Source organism: Pongo abelii, chromosome 4 (genome assembly GCF_028885655.2).
Source record: "Pongo abelii isolate AG06213 chromosome 4, NHGRI_mPonAbe1-v2.0_pri, whole genome shotgun sequence".
Taxonomy (NCBI): domain Eukaryota; kingdom Metazoa; phylum Chordata; class Mammalia; order Primates; family Hominidae; genus Pongo; species Pongo abelii.
The window spans coordinates 156,124,824-156,139,622 of NC_071989.2; the positions used below are offsets into that span (position 1 = coordinate 156,124,824).

Genomic DNA, 14,799 nt, shown 5'->3' on the forward strand with positions numbered 1-14,799 from the left:
CTCGCTCACCTTGGACTTCTCTTGATGCAGCTCTATCTGAATGTCTGTGAGCTTGGTCCTGAGGTCTTCATTGGCAGCTTGAAGGGCAACAATGAGTGCCTCGGGCTTCTCGCCCTTATTTCGCCCTTTCTTGGACATTGTTCCTTTCTAAATGGAGTCTGTTGGTTTTTAATTTCTTTCAAGCAGGTGCTGCCATGTTACTGTTTCTTATCCTGGAGTACGATGTCTCAGCATCTACTGTGTGGTGCTTCTTGGTAAGGTCTCCTCAATCGCTGCCCTGGAAGCCCTGAGAAGAGGCAGAGATAGCAGTTATTGTTTTGGCAAAGACCTGGTCTAACTGCCAGTCAGTCTACTCTCAGCCTGAGTTACCTGTAAGAGCCTCGTCCTGAGGCTCTCCTATCCTCAGTATCTCCTGTCCACTTGTACGTGAGTTTAGAGTGATTTTTTTCTTCAAATAGCTAATTTAATTATATCAATATCTTGCTTAAAATCCTTCACCTGTAAGCATATCTCTTTCATGTCTTGGAGTGTTTTTTTTTACCTGAAACTGCTCACTCTTCTATCCTTGTCTTCTCCATGTCACTCACTGATACTCCAAACATAAGGAACATGGTCATTAAAGGAAGTCACCTATGTGATGACCTCAAAAGGCAGACAGACCCAACTTTAAGAAAAGCCAATGTATAGAGACAGGATTACATGTAATAGCTAAACTGTGAGAAGTGGGGAATAACTATACATGAATCACCAGATTAACTGAGTCACTCATATATTCATTCATTCATTCGATCAGTCAATATTGTTAGAACTCTTTCCATATGCTGTGCTAGGTATAGAATTTTGAAATAGAAAAATAAGTCAGTGTTCCAATGAGAAAAAATTTGTCTATGTATCTATCTGTCTATCTATCTATCTATCTATCTATCTATCTATCTATCTATCATCTATCATCTATCTATCTATCTATCTATCTATCTATCTATCTATCTATCTACATCACCATCCATAATCTGATAAGTGTTTTTTAAAAAATAGGCATGAATTGTTTCAGAAGTATAAACAGTGACCTCTCTTTCCACCTGGGTTGAATAAGAAAGGCTCACTGAAGAAGACACCATTGGCTTGGAACTTGAGGAGTGGGTAAGATGATAACAGATGGAGAAACAGGTGAAGCATCCTGGGCAAAGAAAAAAGCAGGTGCTGAGACACAACAGAGAGAAATCACAGTGACTATTTGTGGGAAGAAATAGGGCCTGATTAATTACACCCCTAAATGTGGTTGATGGGCGCTAATATTGGAAAGGTTTCCTGGAAAGGATAGATGTGGGGGAGGCCTAGAATACCAAGCTTAGAATGTTGGAATCTTTTTTCAGTAAGCAATGGGGAAGCTATTGGAGTTCTTGGCAGGTGTGTGCCCTAACAGAGCAGTACTTTGGTGTGGTTATTCTGGTGGCAGAATGGAGAGAGAATGAATGCAAGGAGACCACATAGAAGGCAACTGAATTTGCCCAGGTAAAGAATGATGAAAGCCTAATCAGAATTGTGGCAAGAGGAGAGAAAAGGGGTGGGGGAAGGCAGATGTGTCTTGATTTACAAATTCTTGAATACTTCATAGGAACAAGGGGCCCAGAAAAATAGGAATACTAAATCATTAAAGTCAATGGGAAAAACATGACAAGATCTTAGAGAAAGCTTCTCTTGCAACCTTTCAGAAAATTGGGCATTGTGTATGTTGAGGAGCTTCAGGCCAGAGCTAAGGGGAACTCCTGCTGACCACCCATATGTTCCGGCAGCTGCTGCTCTCTTAAGACCCTTGTATCTAGCACTGACAAGCATGCTGGGATCCTGGGCTTTGTGCCATCTGCTCATGAGCACTGAAGCTATGCTCTTTGGAGTGTGTCCCTGGGGGAAGGGGGAAGGGAGAGGTTAGGAGATAGGAAGGATGAGACTGTCGGCAGCAGTCATGGAACTGTCCACCTCATTCCATCCTGTGCTAGATGCTGGAGTTGTCCTTCATGCTTCCTTTGCAAATCTGGCCAAATTATTAAAGTGCAGGACTGCGAGGTCTCTGAGAGGCCATCTTTTTTTGCTTTTAGTCTTGGAATGAATTCAGCAAGCACATATTGAACATTTGTGTGACCAGCACCAATAGGCAAAAGGATAAATAAGATAGTACTTAAACTCAAGTAGGTAGTGAGTGTGTAAATTCACATATATATATATCTATCTAACAGGTTTCTCTCTATATATTTGATTTCTAAATGTTGTTGTTGTTCTGGGCTTTTCCAGATGACCTCCACTAGCCTCCTATATAGTTATGACCCACAGTTCTATATCCACAGCCCCGACCATTATGCAAATACTAGACTTGTATATACATACAACACTCCATTATGCAAACACCAGACTTGTATATACATACAACACTTTACTTATCAAATCCACTTGAATATCTGATTGGCATCTCAAAACTAGCATAACTAATACAGATGTCTTTGTTACATTAGTCCCCCCAAACCTTATTCTCCCCAGGTTTTCCTAGATGATTAAATGGCAAAACCACATGTCCAATTGTCCCAGATATAAGCTTAGAAATTATATTTTCTTCTATTTTATTCCTTGTTTCTCTTATTCAGTTCACTAAGAAGTTCTGCTTGCTTTGTATATAAAATCTGACCCTCTTTGGCCAATTTCCCTCAAACCCCCAAAGTGCTGCTGGAGCACAGAGAAAAAAAAGAGCTTGGGAGGAGCTTCATAGTTCCTTCATTGTTGTCTTCTTGAATGAAGAATAGGCTTTTCTAAATGCAGATATGAAATGGTAGAGGAAAGAGCTTGAGCAAAAACCTGAAGCCACAAATTTGCCTGGTGTATTTAGAAAAGGTTGTGAAATGGAAGACGAGAGACGAGGTGAGATTTCGAAGGTTGTTGCATGATAGGCTAGGGAGTTTGGAGTGGATTTTACAGGCATGAGGAAACATGGCAGCATTTGAACATATGTGTAATAATAATAAGAGCTGCTAGTGACTGACTGCTCACAATGAGCCCATCATTGGACGAAGGGCTTAACATACTGTTCTTACTTAATTCTCACAAAGTTTAGGGAAATATGATTAACTGAAAGGTTAGATAACTTAACTAAATTGACCAAGTTGATTGGTGGTGATGCTCAGATTCAAATCTAAGCAATCTGAGACTGGGAACCAAGCTCTTTTTCTCTGGACTGCACTGCCTTGTATTTGCATTTTAGGAAGGTAAACGTCAGTATTATGGAAGTTGGTGGAAGAAAGTCAGTTAGGCTGCTTTAATGGTCCATGAGAGGGGTAATACAGCCCTCAACAGATACAAAGAAAGTGGCAACTTTGACACATGGAGTCATTGATGGAATCATGCCCGATTTTTAAATATTACTATTGTTTTGAACATTCTTCTCTCCCATTGTAAATAACGACTATGAGTTCTACAGAATTGCTAGTAGCAAAAATGTGCAAAGGGACAGATATAGTAGATACATTTTACATCTTAATCTAAAATTCTACTTAAAAATATAATATTATGTGCCAGACTTTATATATTTTTAGCCTGGGAAGTATTGTGAACTTAGTCCCACAAAGGGCGAGGAAAAGGAAAAGGTGAAAAAAAATAGATGCACATTCAGAAGAGAAAAAAGCATCACAGGAAGTTATTGATAGCATCAGCCTATGGGTGCCTTACGGTGAGCAACTTCATATCCATGGTCCTATACACCCCTCTGGTGGAGGAGAACTTTCCAAACTCTTCTCCAGTTGTAATGGGTGCCTGGCAATCTCATGATTCTTATACTCTAATTTTACTGCATCTCTTTTGTCTCCTTGTGCTGCTTTATTTTTCTTTTCACAGCTTCTTTGAGATATAAGTCACATACCATAACATTCACACTTTTAAAATGTACAATTCAGTGGTTTTTAGTATATTCACAAGGTTGCATAAACAGCATCACAATCAATTTTAGAGCATTTTCATCACCCCCAAAAGAAACTCTATACCTGTTAGCCGTCATTCACTATTCTCCACCCAGCTCTCTCAGCCCTAGGCAACCACTAAGTCTATTTAGTGTTTTGTCTCTACTTAGTTTTGTCTCTATGGATTTGTCTGTTCTGGACATTTTGTATAAGTGGAATCATATGACTTTTTTTTTTTTTTTTGTGACTGGCTTCTTCCACTTTAGCATAATGTTTTCCAGGTTCATCCATGTTGCAGCATGGACTGATGTTTCATTTCTATTGCTGAATAATATTCTATTGTAGGGATAAACTGCATCTTATTTATTCATTCATTGCCTGATGGATCCTCTTGCTGCCTTTGTGTAAGTGGCTTAAGATCAGCCTTCTACAGAAGCTGCCAGCCATGACAAGGGACATCACTCTTGAGTGCCAAAAAGAGAGTGCCTGGGCCGGGCGCGGTGGCTCACGCCTGCAATCCCAGCACTTTGGGAGGCCCAGGCGGGCAGATCACGAGGTCAGGAGATCAAGACCATGCTGGCTAACACGGTGAAACCCCGTCTCTACTATAAAAATACAAAAAAATTAGCCGGACGTGGCGGCCGGCACCTGTAGTCCCAGCTGCTGAGGAGGCTGAGGCAGGAGAATGGCATGAACCCGGGAGGCAGAGCTTGCAGTGAGCCGAGATCACGCCACTGCACTCCAGCCTGCGCGACAGAGCGAGACTCCATCTCAAAAAAGTAAAATAAAATAAAAGAGAGTGCCTGAAGGTATCACTGCACACAGGTGGAATGTTTCCGGACACTCCGAGAGTCCTTGCCACTGATGATGTCTGACCCAGCAGATTATCCGGAGGAAGGATAGGAGCCTTGTTCCACTAAGGGCCAATCTCTGCAGGAGCTTTACAACATAAAAAACTTGAAGGAACTTTAAGTGAGCCCTAGATTTCTAGCTCCTAGCTGCATGGTCAGGCAGCAGTAGCCCCAGGCAACATTGTGAGGCATCAAATATGTGAATTTTAGCTTACTCTTCAGGCCTTCCACTATCCCTAATCAGGCACCTCCTACAGCCACTGAGGCTGGGTTTCTCTGTAATGGTTTCTATCTCTGATAAAGATATTAGAGAAGTTAGAGACAGCCTCTTAGAAAGTTTTGCATTTTGAAGATCGTTGCTTAAGAGCACACCTTTATGGAAGAATGGATTATTAGTGAAAGAATTACAGGCATCATTCATTCATTTAACAGACATTTATTGAGAAGGAAATATAGTGTAGTATTTTAGAGGAGGGCTTCCTGAATCTTTGGTCTGGTTACATCAAAATCTACTTGAGAGTTCTAGTGATAAGAAGCTCCACTTCTGGAGATTCTGATGTAGTAATTGGCACATGATTCTGATACACAGGCATCTTTGAGAACTTTTGATTAAAAGTATGGGCTACGGAGTCAGACAAACTTGTTTAAATCCCACCTCTGCCTTTAGTAGCTGTATGATCTTAAATCACTTAATTCTCTAGGCCTCAATATTCCTCATCTTTCAGATGGGGTTTGGAGGGACGGGGATATGTAGTACCTATGACACTGGATTGCTTGGCAATTAAACAAACGGATGTAAGTGATGCTCTTGCACAGCTCACGATGCAAGAACTAACCATTTATTTAGTGCTTTCTATCTCTACTGTTAGCCACAGTGGAGGAAATAAAATACCCTATAAGCGCTGTCTTCAAGATGCTTAAATTGAATAAGAATGACAAGGGATGTGTAAAATTATTGATAACTCAAGTTCTACACTTACAGAAGACTTTATATATTAAAAAAGCCCTTTATTTAGGAACTGGCACAAAACTCTTGAGGGAGAGAAGCCACTGAGAGAAGAGGAGTGACATCAGCAGAGGCAAATGCAGCCTCTGTCCCTCCTCACCAAGGTTCCTCCTGGCAGGGTACTTCTGGAGACCAGGAGTGGGATGCCCCATCTGAAATCATCTTGAATCATCTACTCCCAATATAGTCCTTTTACATCTTTTAGTGTTTAGGCAGCTTCCAAATCCATTCTTGACAAACAAATTTTCAAGTCTAAAAATTCCAATTCAGCATTCTTTTTTAATTGACAAAAAGTATGTATTTATGGTGTACAATATGATGTTTTGAAATATGTATAATTGTGGAATGTCTAAATCAAGCAAATTATCGTATGCGTTAACTCACATACTTATTTTTTTGTGGTGAGAACACTTAAAATCTACTTTCCTAGCAACTTTTAAGTATACAACACATTTTTATTAACTATACTCACCATGTTATACAACAGATCTCCATCCAGACTTACTCCTCCTAACTCACTGAAATTTTGTGTCTTTTGACCAACATCTCTCTATTCTTCCCTCCCCATCTGCTCCTCACCTTTTTTTTGTTCGTTTGTTTGAGACAGAGTCTTGCTCTGTTGCCCAGGCTGGAGTGCAGTGGTGCGAACTTGGCTTACTGCAACCTTTGCCTCCCAGATTCAAGCATTCTCCTGCCTCAGCCTCCTGAGTAGCTGGGATTACAGGCATGCACCACCACTCCTGGCTAATTTTTGTATTTTTAGTAAAGATGAGGTTTCACCATTTTGTTCAGGCTGGTCTCGAACTCCTGACCTCGTGAACTGCCCATCTCAGCCTCCCAAAGTGCTGGGATTGCAGGTGTAAGCCACCGCACCCGGCTACCCCCCGGCCCGTTTAATCACCATTCCACTCCCTGCTACTCTACGAGTATGACCTTTTCAGATTTTCCATATAAATGAAATCATGCACTATTAGTCTTTCTGTACTTGGCTTATTTTACTTAATATAATGTCCTCTGGGTCCATCCATGTCACAAATGAAAATTTTCTTTGTTTTTAAAAGCTGAATAGTACTTTATACCACATTCTCTTCATCCATTTATTTGGTGATGGATACTGAGGTTGAATTCATATGTTGGTTATTGTGAATAATAGCATTATTCTTTTTTAATGACAAATACTGCAATATTAAAATCAAGAAATTGGAAACATCAAATCAATTTGTAAGTATTTACAAATGATGATTCTAAGAGTGTAACTGAGTTGCAACTCAGAGGAGAAATGCTTGAAGGGATAGATACCCCATTCTCCATGATGTACTTATTTCACATTGCATGCCTGTATCAAAACATTTCATGTACTTCATTTATATATATACCTACTACATACCCACAAAAATTGAAAATTAAAAAAAAACTTTTCAGAAGAAAAAATGTGATGAACTCATGCTATCGATCTTAGGTTATAATCCTGGTTGTATACTCTGTCCAGGAAAGTAAAAATATCCTAGAAATACTGTTTTGATGTCCAACTACATTTTTATTTATTTATTTATTTAGTATGGAGTCTCACTCTGTCACTCAGGCTGGAGTGCAGTGGCACAATCTTGGATCACTGCAACCTCTGCCTCCCAGGTTCAAGTAATTCTCGCGCCTCAGCCTCCCGAGTAGCTGGCATCACAGGCATGCACCACCATGCCCGGCGAATTTTTGTATTTTTAGTAGAGATGGGGTTTCTCTATGTTGTCCAGGCTGGTTTTGAACTCCTGTGCTCAAGAGATCTGCCCACCTTGGCCTCCCAAAGTGCTGGAATTACAGGCGTGAGCCACCACGCCCAGCCTCCAACTACATTTTCTACTGACTCTCACATCATAAAACACCACACAATTCTTTGTCAGAAATGTAGCCACATGTGGTCAAGAAAATATGGCCACTATTTACCGAATACTCTTCTTGGCTTTTGGTAGATGTTAAAAAGTGTATCATTCCCACCCTTAGGTGGCTTCCAACCTAAAGAGGAGACAAACATCTGCAAAAAGAAAACTAATTCTAGAAAGCAGGGAATAGTAAATGCTATGAATGTAGCTCAGAGTGGAGTGATAAAGCATGAAGACTTCATAAAAAGGATGGCATTGAGCTGAGCCTGAATGATATTACCTACCTTAATGGAGCTCCTACTCTGTGCCAGGCAATGGCGTTAACTCATTGAACTATTCCAATTAAACTTTGCAGACATTTACTTTTATTATTTTTTAGATAGGGAAATTGAGGCCCAAAGAGGTTAATTAACTTGCAAAAACTTACACAGTTAAGAAATGGCAGAGCTGCAACTCAAATACACATGTTAGTCTCCAAAGAGGCTTAGCTATAATAACACTTTCCTAAAGAGAGGGCAGGATTCAGCTCTCGTTGCTGATAGGCTACAGAGGTGGGAAAGGTGTCAGCTGGGGTTACAAAATAGAATGGTGATTAGTAACAGTTAAGAGTTTGGAATTTGAAATCAGAAACTCATTTTGAATAAAATTTCCTAGCTGCATATTCTTGAGAAGTTGCTTAAACTCTCTAAGCTTCTGTTTCCTCACTGTAAAATAGGAAAAGTGCCGTATTTACCTCATTGAGCTGTTTCAAGGAATAAATGAGTTGAAGTATATAAAATAACTAGCAAATTACTATTATCATTGTTATATTTCCTTTTTTATGGCCTAACTATCCACTAAACATCATCTTAAATTTAGAGGGAATAGGAAACTGATTTATCACCTCTTTGTGTTAAAAGGACAGGGTAGAGAAAGCACAGAGATCCCTGAAGAGACTAAAGAAATTCACGCTTCTGCTTCTGGGGAAATAGGACCTACATTGACAGGGTCAGTATTCCCAGGGGTCTTGGCTTTGTAGCTGGTTCTGCCCCAAGCTATAAGCTGAATAAAGTCATTATTAATCTCAAGGTTTCCAATATGGCTGTTGCCACTGCATTGTGATGTGAAAGCAACTGTTATATAAAATAGCTAGCGTTCGCATGTATGAAGCTAAATGCTTCAACCCTTCTCTATAATTAATATTTGGATATGTCAATTCTAACAAAGCCTTCTTAGTTCTTCTAAGCCTCCCTTCTTTTCCAAAGATGATGCTTTTCAATGAGATGCTATTAGTGTTTAAAATGAATGAAGTAAACTTGCATACTTTATTCCTGGTCACCTGCAGTGACATCCTGTTACTTGTTAAACCCTTCTCCACGCAGGAAAAATGTCACACTGTGTATTCATAAATTTGACCCAAAAATTTAATATAAAGGAGAGAGGGCTGCTATTTAAGCCAGTCCAAGCTTGAAGTTCTACCTTCTCTTCATAAAGGGAATGTGGTGGCATGGCTATAGAGTCAAAAAGTTTTAATTCATTACATGTCAGTTAGAGAAAAATGAATGTGAAATATTCACATTCAGCATAGTAGCAATTTTGCATCTTTTGGATTGTAAATTTCCAGGTTTGTATGACTTTTGGTTTGTTTTCTCTCTCCTAGTGTATGAAATCGCTCTCTTTATCACATCATCATAATAGTTGTTGTTACAAATTATTTAATGTCAATACACTGTTTCACATGAAAAGAATGCTATATAAATATAACCAAAAAGTTATTACTCATGATAAATAAATAATTTGGATCTCAGGTTTAAAACTTCACATTTGAAATATGCTTCATAAAGTATGGAGAGAAAGCACTCAGCACACATACAAGAGACATCCAGCCTCTTTAAGGGGCACTGCTAGGAAGGCTTGGTAGAAGTAATGTCTAAGTTGAGATCCAAAGCAAGTAGTATTCATCCAGAACTGATCTACTAAGCAAACCCTTGACTTTGCTCATGCAATTCTGTTTGATTTCCCTTTTCCTCCCTCAACACCCTGGTGAACGCCATCCTACTCATCTTTTAGGGCCAGATCAAATGTCATGTCATATCACTTTTCTTCATACCTCTTCACCATACCCCAGGTGGAATAAATTATTCCTTCATCCAGGTTTTCATTTTCACTTTGAAGATATTTCTTACAGCATTCATCACTGATTCTTCAATTTATTAACTCACTAAAATACAAATGTTCATGAAGTGCCTGGTGGAGGACATGTCTGTGCTAAGCAAGAGAGACAGCATACTTGCCCACCCCAGGGGAGGAATCAGCAATTTAATACAGTGTGATAATCACACAGAGGACAGGAGATGGGCATCATAGGAATCTCGGTGAGTCAGGAAAGATTCCTTAGGAAAAGTGACATACTGGCCAGGTGTGGTGGCTCACACCTGTAATCCCAGCACTTTGGGAGTCTGAGGCAGGTGGATCGCTTGAGTCCAGGAGTTCCAGACCAGCCTGGGCAACATGGAGAAATCTCATCTCCACAAAAAATACAAAAAATTAGCCGGGCATGGTGGCAAATGCCTGTAGTCGCAGCTATTTGGGAGGCTGAGGTGAGAAGATCACTTGAACCTGGGAGGTCAAGGTTGCAGTGAGCTGAGATCATGCCACTGCACTCCAGCCTGAGTGACAGAATGAACCTCTGTTTCAAAAAAAAGAAAAGAAAGAAAAAGAAAAGTGACATATATAACTAAGATCTGTAAAATAAGAAGGAAGGAACCAGCAAGCAAAGGGTTATGGTGGGAAAGAAGAATATTCTAGGCAGAAGGAATGCTGAGCATGAAGGCCTAGAGGTAAAAGAGAAAAAGAATGATGCTCTGGAGAGAAATACTGGCAAGAGTTTTGTGAGTGAATAGAAAAATGGCAAAAGGTCAGCTTGGAGAGGTAAGCAGTGGCAGATGGTAGACGGTAGTCTAAACTATGTCAAAGATATGGACTTCATCCACAAATCAATGTGTAGTCACTGGAGGATTTCATACAGGGGAGTGACTTGATGAAATGTTGGTTTTAGTAATATTCCTCTGGCAGTAGAAGGTAGAACGAACTAAGAAGGTGAACACAGGTATGCAAAGAACAGTTAGGAGAATGTGGCCATAATCCAGTATATATACAGAATGAAAACTATTCAATAGTTATTATTCAGGTGACTGAGTCCCAGTTAAGAGTAAAACTGTGTGTTATTCATCTTTGTGCTCATTGTACCTGTCAACAATGACTACCATGAAGTTCAATCTAATTAACATTGATCCAGATCCAAGGAAAACACTGAGATTGAATGACATATTTTGTAATTTCTACAGAGACCATTTATAACAAGCTTTATTATGGGAAATTTCTTTTATTTTGCAGGAGCCCTTGAATGGCTGTTTCAGGCAAAAGTTAAAGCTTGATGTAACACTGGAATAAACAATAAAATTAAATGTATTTTTCTTTAAGCCACTTGCTGACATTTCTTAATTCTTGCCTCCATCCATCATAGTATCAAGCTTAATTTCACTCCTCAGCACTGGGTAAGTCATCTTGTATTGTACTCTTTTGTCTGGATTTAGAAGGCTTTTGCTAGGATGAATTTAACAAAGTAAGTCTTTAAGTGTCATATAGTCTTATTTTATTGTACTTTTTCTCTGGATTCAAAGTGTTTTACAGCTGCTACAGAGTAAGAAGTGTCAACTTCATTGGACATGAAGGAGAAATCTCAAACAGAGCGGGAAGCAATTATGTATTCAAGGTCAGGCAGAGCAAGAAACATGCATCAGAGCTCCCACCTAAAGCAGGTAATTGCTGTATATGTGCACAGTTACTAAAAACAATCTGGCGACCAGGTGTGATGGCTCATGCTTGTAATGCCAGCACTTTGGGAGGCCAAGGCAGGCAGATTACTTGAGGTCAGATCGCTTTGAGACCAGCCTGGCCAACATAGTGAAACCCCATCTCTACTAAAAATACAAAAATTAGCGGGGCATGGTGGCACATGCCTGTAATCTCAGCTATTCAGAAGGTTGAGGCAGGAGAATCACTTGAACCCGGGAGGCGGAGGCTGCAGTGAGTCGAGATCATGCCACTGCACTCCAGCCTGGGAAACAGAGCAAGACTCTGTCTTAAAAACAAAACCAAACCAAACAACAACAACAACAACAACAACAACAACAAAAATCCCTAGCATGTAAAGTTAAAGAAAATGCCCAAATTATTGGAGGGAGTGGCTTTCATGGAACATATTTATAACCGACAGCAAGATTTTCTATTTTAGGCATAAGTGAAACATATATAACCTATTCTGTTGTTTCCTTAGTGACTGTTTTCAAAGGTCTTGAATTTTCTTAAAAAGCTATCATAAAGCCACCTTTTCAAGGTGTCAGACATGAGCAGAAATGTCTATATATAGGAGAATAATGTGTGCCTGCTACTTAAAAAAGGCAGAACAATTTCAATATAAAGATGTATACAGATTAATATTACTTAAGTAAAAGTACATGAAGGTTGGATAAAATAGCTTTTGGATATATTATATAGTTCTATTATAAAGAATTGCATTTAATTTTCCATACGTTACATAAGAGAAACTGTCTATTAGTATTTTCCCTATGTTATACTATGGTATCTATAATATAGGAATAAATTACAGAGCAATACAGATCTGTTTTTAACATTGAGGATTCTTTTTTGAGTTTTGTCCCAGGGGTCAGTGCTCACCTACATTTTCTGTCCAGTTGATGGGATCTTAAAAGCAAGACTGTTAGGCTGACTAATGGAAGGTAGTCAACCTATCCACATAGGCCAAATTCCACAGGAAAATCACTTCAGGAATCAGACCATCAGCTATCTTTTAGACCATAATTATGTGCAAGGCATTGTGGTAGAGTTAAAAATAATACAATATGTATCTACCAAAAAAGCCTGCATATTCTAAGTGCCGAAGAACACACACACACACACACACACACACACACACACACTGAGAACAAGAGGAATTGTATCATGAGGCCAAGACTATATCTGGCTCCCTGTTAAATCCCAGTGTCTAATATAATATTGGGCATAGGTAAATTCTGAAAAAATTCTTCTGAATAAATAGATGACTTCACCAAAACAGAAGATTTTATGGTTAAGGCTGGGAAATGAAGGGTGAATAGAAGAGATTGAGGAAAGTTAAAAAGGTAGGGCAAGTGGAGGTAAGTGTGAGGAATAAATTGTAGATCACTGTGTTTGGTATGGAAAGTTTAATCTGAGAAACCAATAGATGTGCAGTTAGAAAAATAAACTGGAGGCAAGCTATGTACGTCTTGCCTGCCTAGATAGTGAATTTTTACTTGGTTTAATAATTACTGGGAATGTGATAAATATTTTTAAGAGAAGAGGCATGCTCTATTTTTTTTCTAAGAAGGGCTAAGCTTGAAGTTATATGCAGAGCAGAAGTGAAGAGAAAGAAATTAGAGGCTGTAGGTCCTGATAGAAATCTATTGCAAATGTTCAGAAATAAAAAGTGAAGCTTGGATTATGATGGAAGGGTAGAAGGGCTTTTCTCTTTCCTAAGCTAAAGGAACTTACTCATCTCACCATTATCATTTTCTTCATCATTCCACATCTTCTCTTTAGAGAGCACTTAGTGTGTGCTGACCACTGTACAATGTAGCAATTTATGTGCATCCTTCCATTTCATACTTAAAACAAGATTGTGAGATACATGGAGTTATTATTTCCCATTTATAGATGGGATACTTGAGTTAATAGGAGGTCAACCCCTTATGCAAAGTCACAGTGCTAGCAAAATGACATAATTAGAATGTGTTTGAGCCTGAAGCTTCTTAGTGCTTCTCTCAAGCTAGTATGTAATGTAGAAAAAGTCTATATAATGTGCTCATTACTGGGCAATAGGCAAAGAGAGAAGGAAAGGTTGAAGATGATACCCAACTCTCAGTAAGGGACACTGGAAGAATGTAGGTAACATCAATGAACTCAGTAAGATCAAAGGAGTCACCCATGTGTTTCAAAATAAGAAAAGCTAATATTTTCAGGGGGCTTAACATAAGCTAGGCACTACAGTAAATGATCTATATTAACTATTATATTAAGGAAAAAGAAGCTCAAAGAAGAAATATAGATTGTGCAAAATTGTAGGTGGTAAATAGAAAAGGCAGTACATAATAACATGGCTAGCCTTACTCCGGAGCCTGTAAGCCCAACTGTACCAGAAACACTGTACTAGAAATACTTCAGTTTGTTTTTACAGAAATCATATTTGAGGGAAAGCAGTACCATCTTCTTACTATTTATTGATTTACCTACTTGAAAAAATGTATTCCACAACTTATTTGAAAGCAATTTCTAAGCACTTTATAGAAATAAACTTCAACATAATGTGATGTAAGGCATTTAAAATGAAGTAGATAGCGTGTATGTTTATATATATAAAGATAGGTGTTCAAATAGCAGTAATTTTTTTGAATGGCAGATCATTAGAGATCTTAATTTAAAATAATTGAGGCTTTTCTTTTCCTTAAGATTTCTATAATTGTTGTATAGCTTCTATAATCAGAATAAAATAATGTTTCTGGCATAGTGCAGGGTGGCGGGTACGGTGGGAAGCAAAACACAGAATTCAGTGAGGACAAGTGAAGCAAAAGGAAAATAAGGTAGACAAGCAGCCAAAGCTAGGAGTGAGGCTGGAACACAATGGCCATGCTTTTGACATAACATCATGAAAAGCTGGAATTAATGCAAACATAGGGACCTTGTTCCTAATCTGAAATGCTTTGGGCTCTAAAGTGCCTCTCTTCTTCATTGAACAGAGAACCAGCCATTAGTCATAGCGAGTCACAGCACAATTGTCCACTCTGCAAAACCTGACTTAATTGGAATCAACAAGGCCAGAACAAACTTCTGAATGTATGCCAGTCTCTTTTCATGAAGGGACTGTGCAGTCAGTTAGATTGGAACTTGAATAAATCGTTTTTTTGGAAATCAGTGTTGTGGGGGGGCACTGTTTTCCATCAAATTTACCTTTCTCGGGGAAGCCAGCCTCTCTCACACATATCTTACCAAACTCACGGGTACAAATCACTCAAGGAAATAAATTGGATACCCTATAATGTTCACTTTTTTCC

General features: G+C 39.0%; 1 protein-coding gene and 1 long non-coding RNA gene across 5 annotated transcripts in view; one reads left to right on the forward strand and one right to left on the reverse strand.

Annotated features, from left to right (window-relative positions):
• Positions 1-14,799, reverse strand: part of JAKMIP2 (janus kinase and microtubule interacting protein 2) — a 198,408-nt gene that overhangs the window by 89,402 nt on the left and 94,207 nt on the right. For 3 of the 4 annotated variants that reach the window (XM_054556030.2, XM_054556028.2, XM_054556029.2), the window contains exon 3: positions 10-286. The exons of the other annotated variant lie outside the window; for it this stretch is intronic. In XM_054556030.2, the coding sequence (XP_054412005.1) occupies positions 10-138 (129 nt within the window). In that variant the 5' untranslated portion in view covers positions 139-286. The remainder of the gene's footprint in view (positions 1-9; positions 287-14,799) is intronic. 4 annotated transcript variants of the gene reach the window in all.
• Positions 10,129-14,653, forward strand: LOC129059570 (uncharacterized). Its single transcript, XR_008525547.2, has 3 exons — positions 10,129-11,205; positions 11,332-11,469; positions 14,485-14,653. It is a non-coding gene; the product is annotated as an uncharacterized LOC129059570 (long non-coding RNA).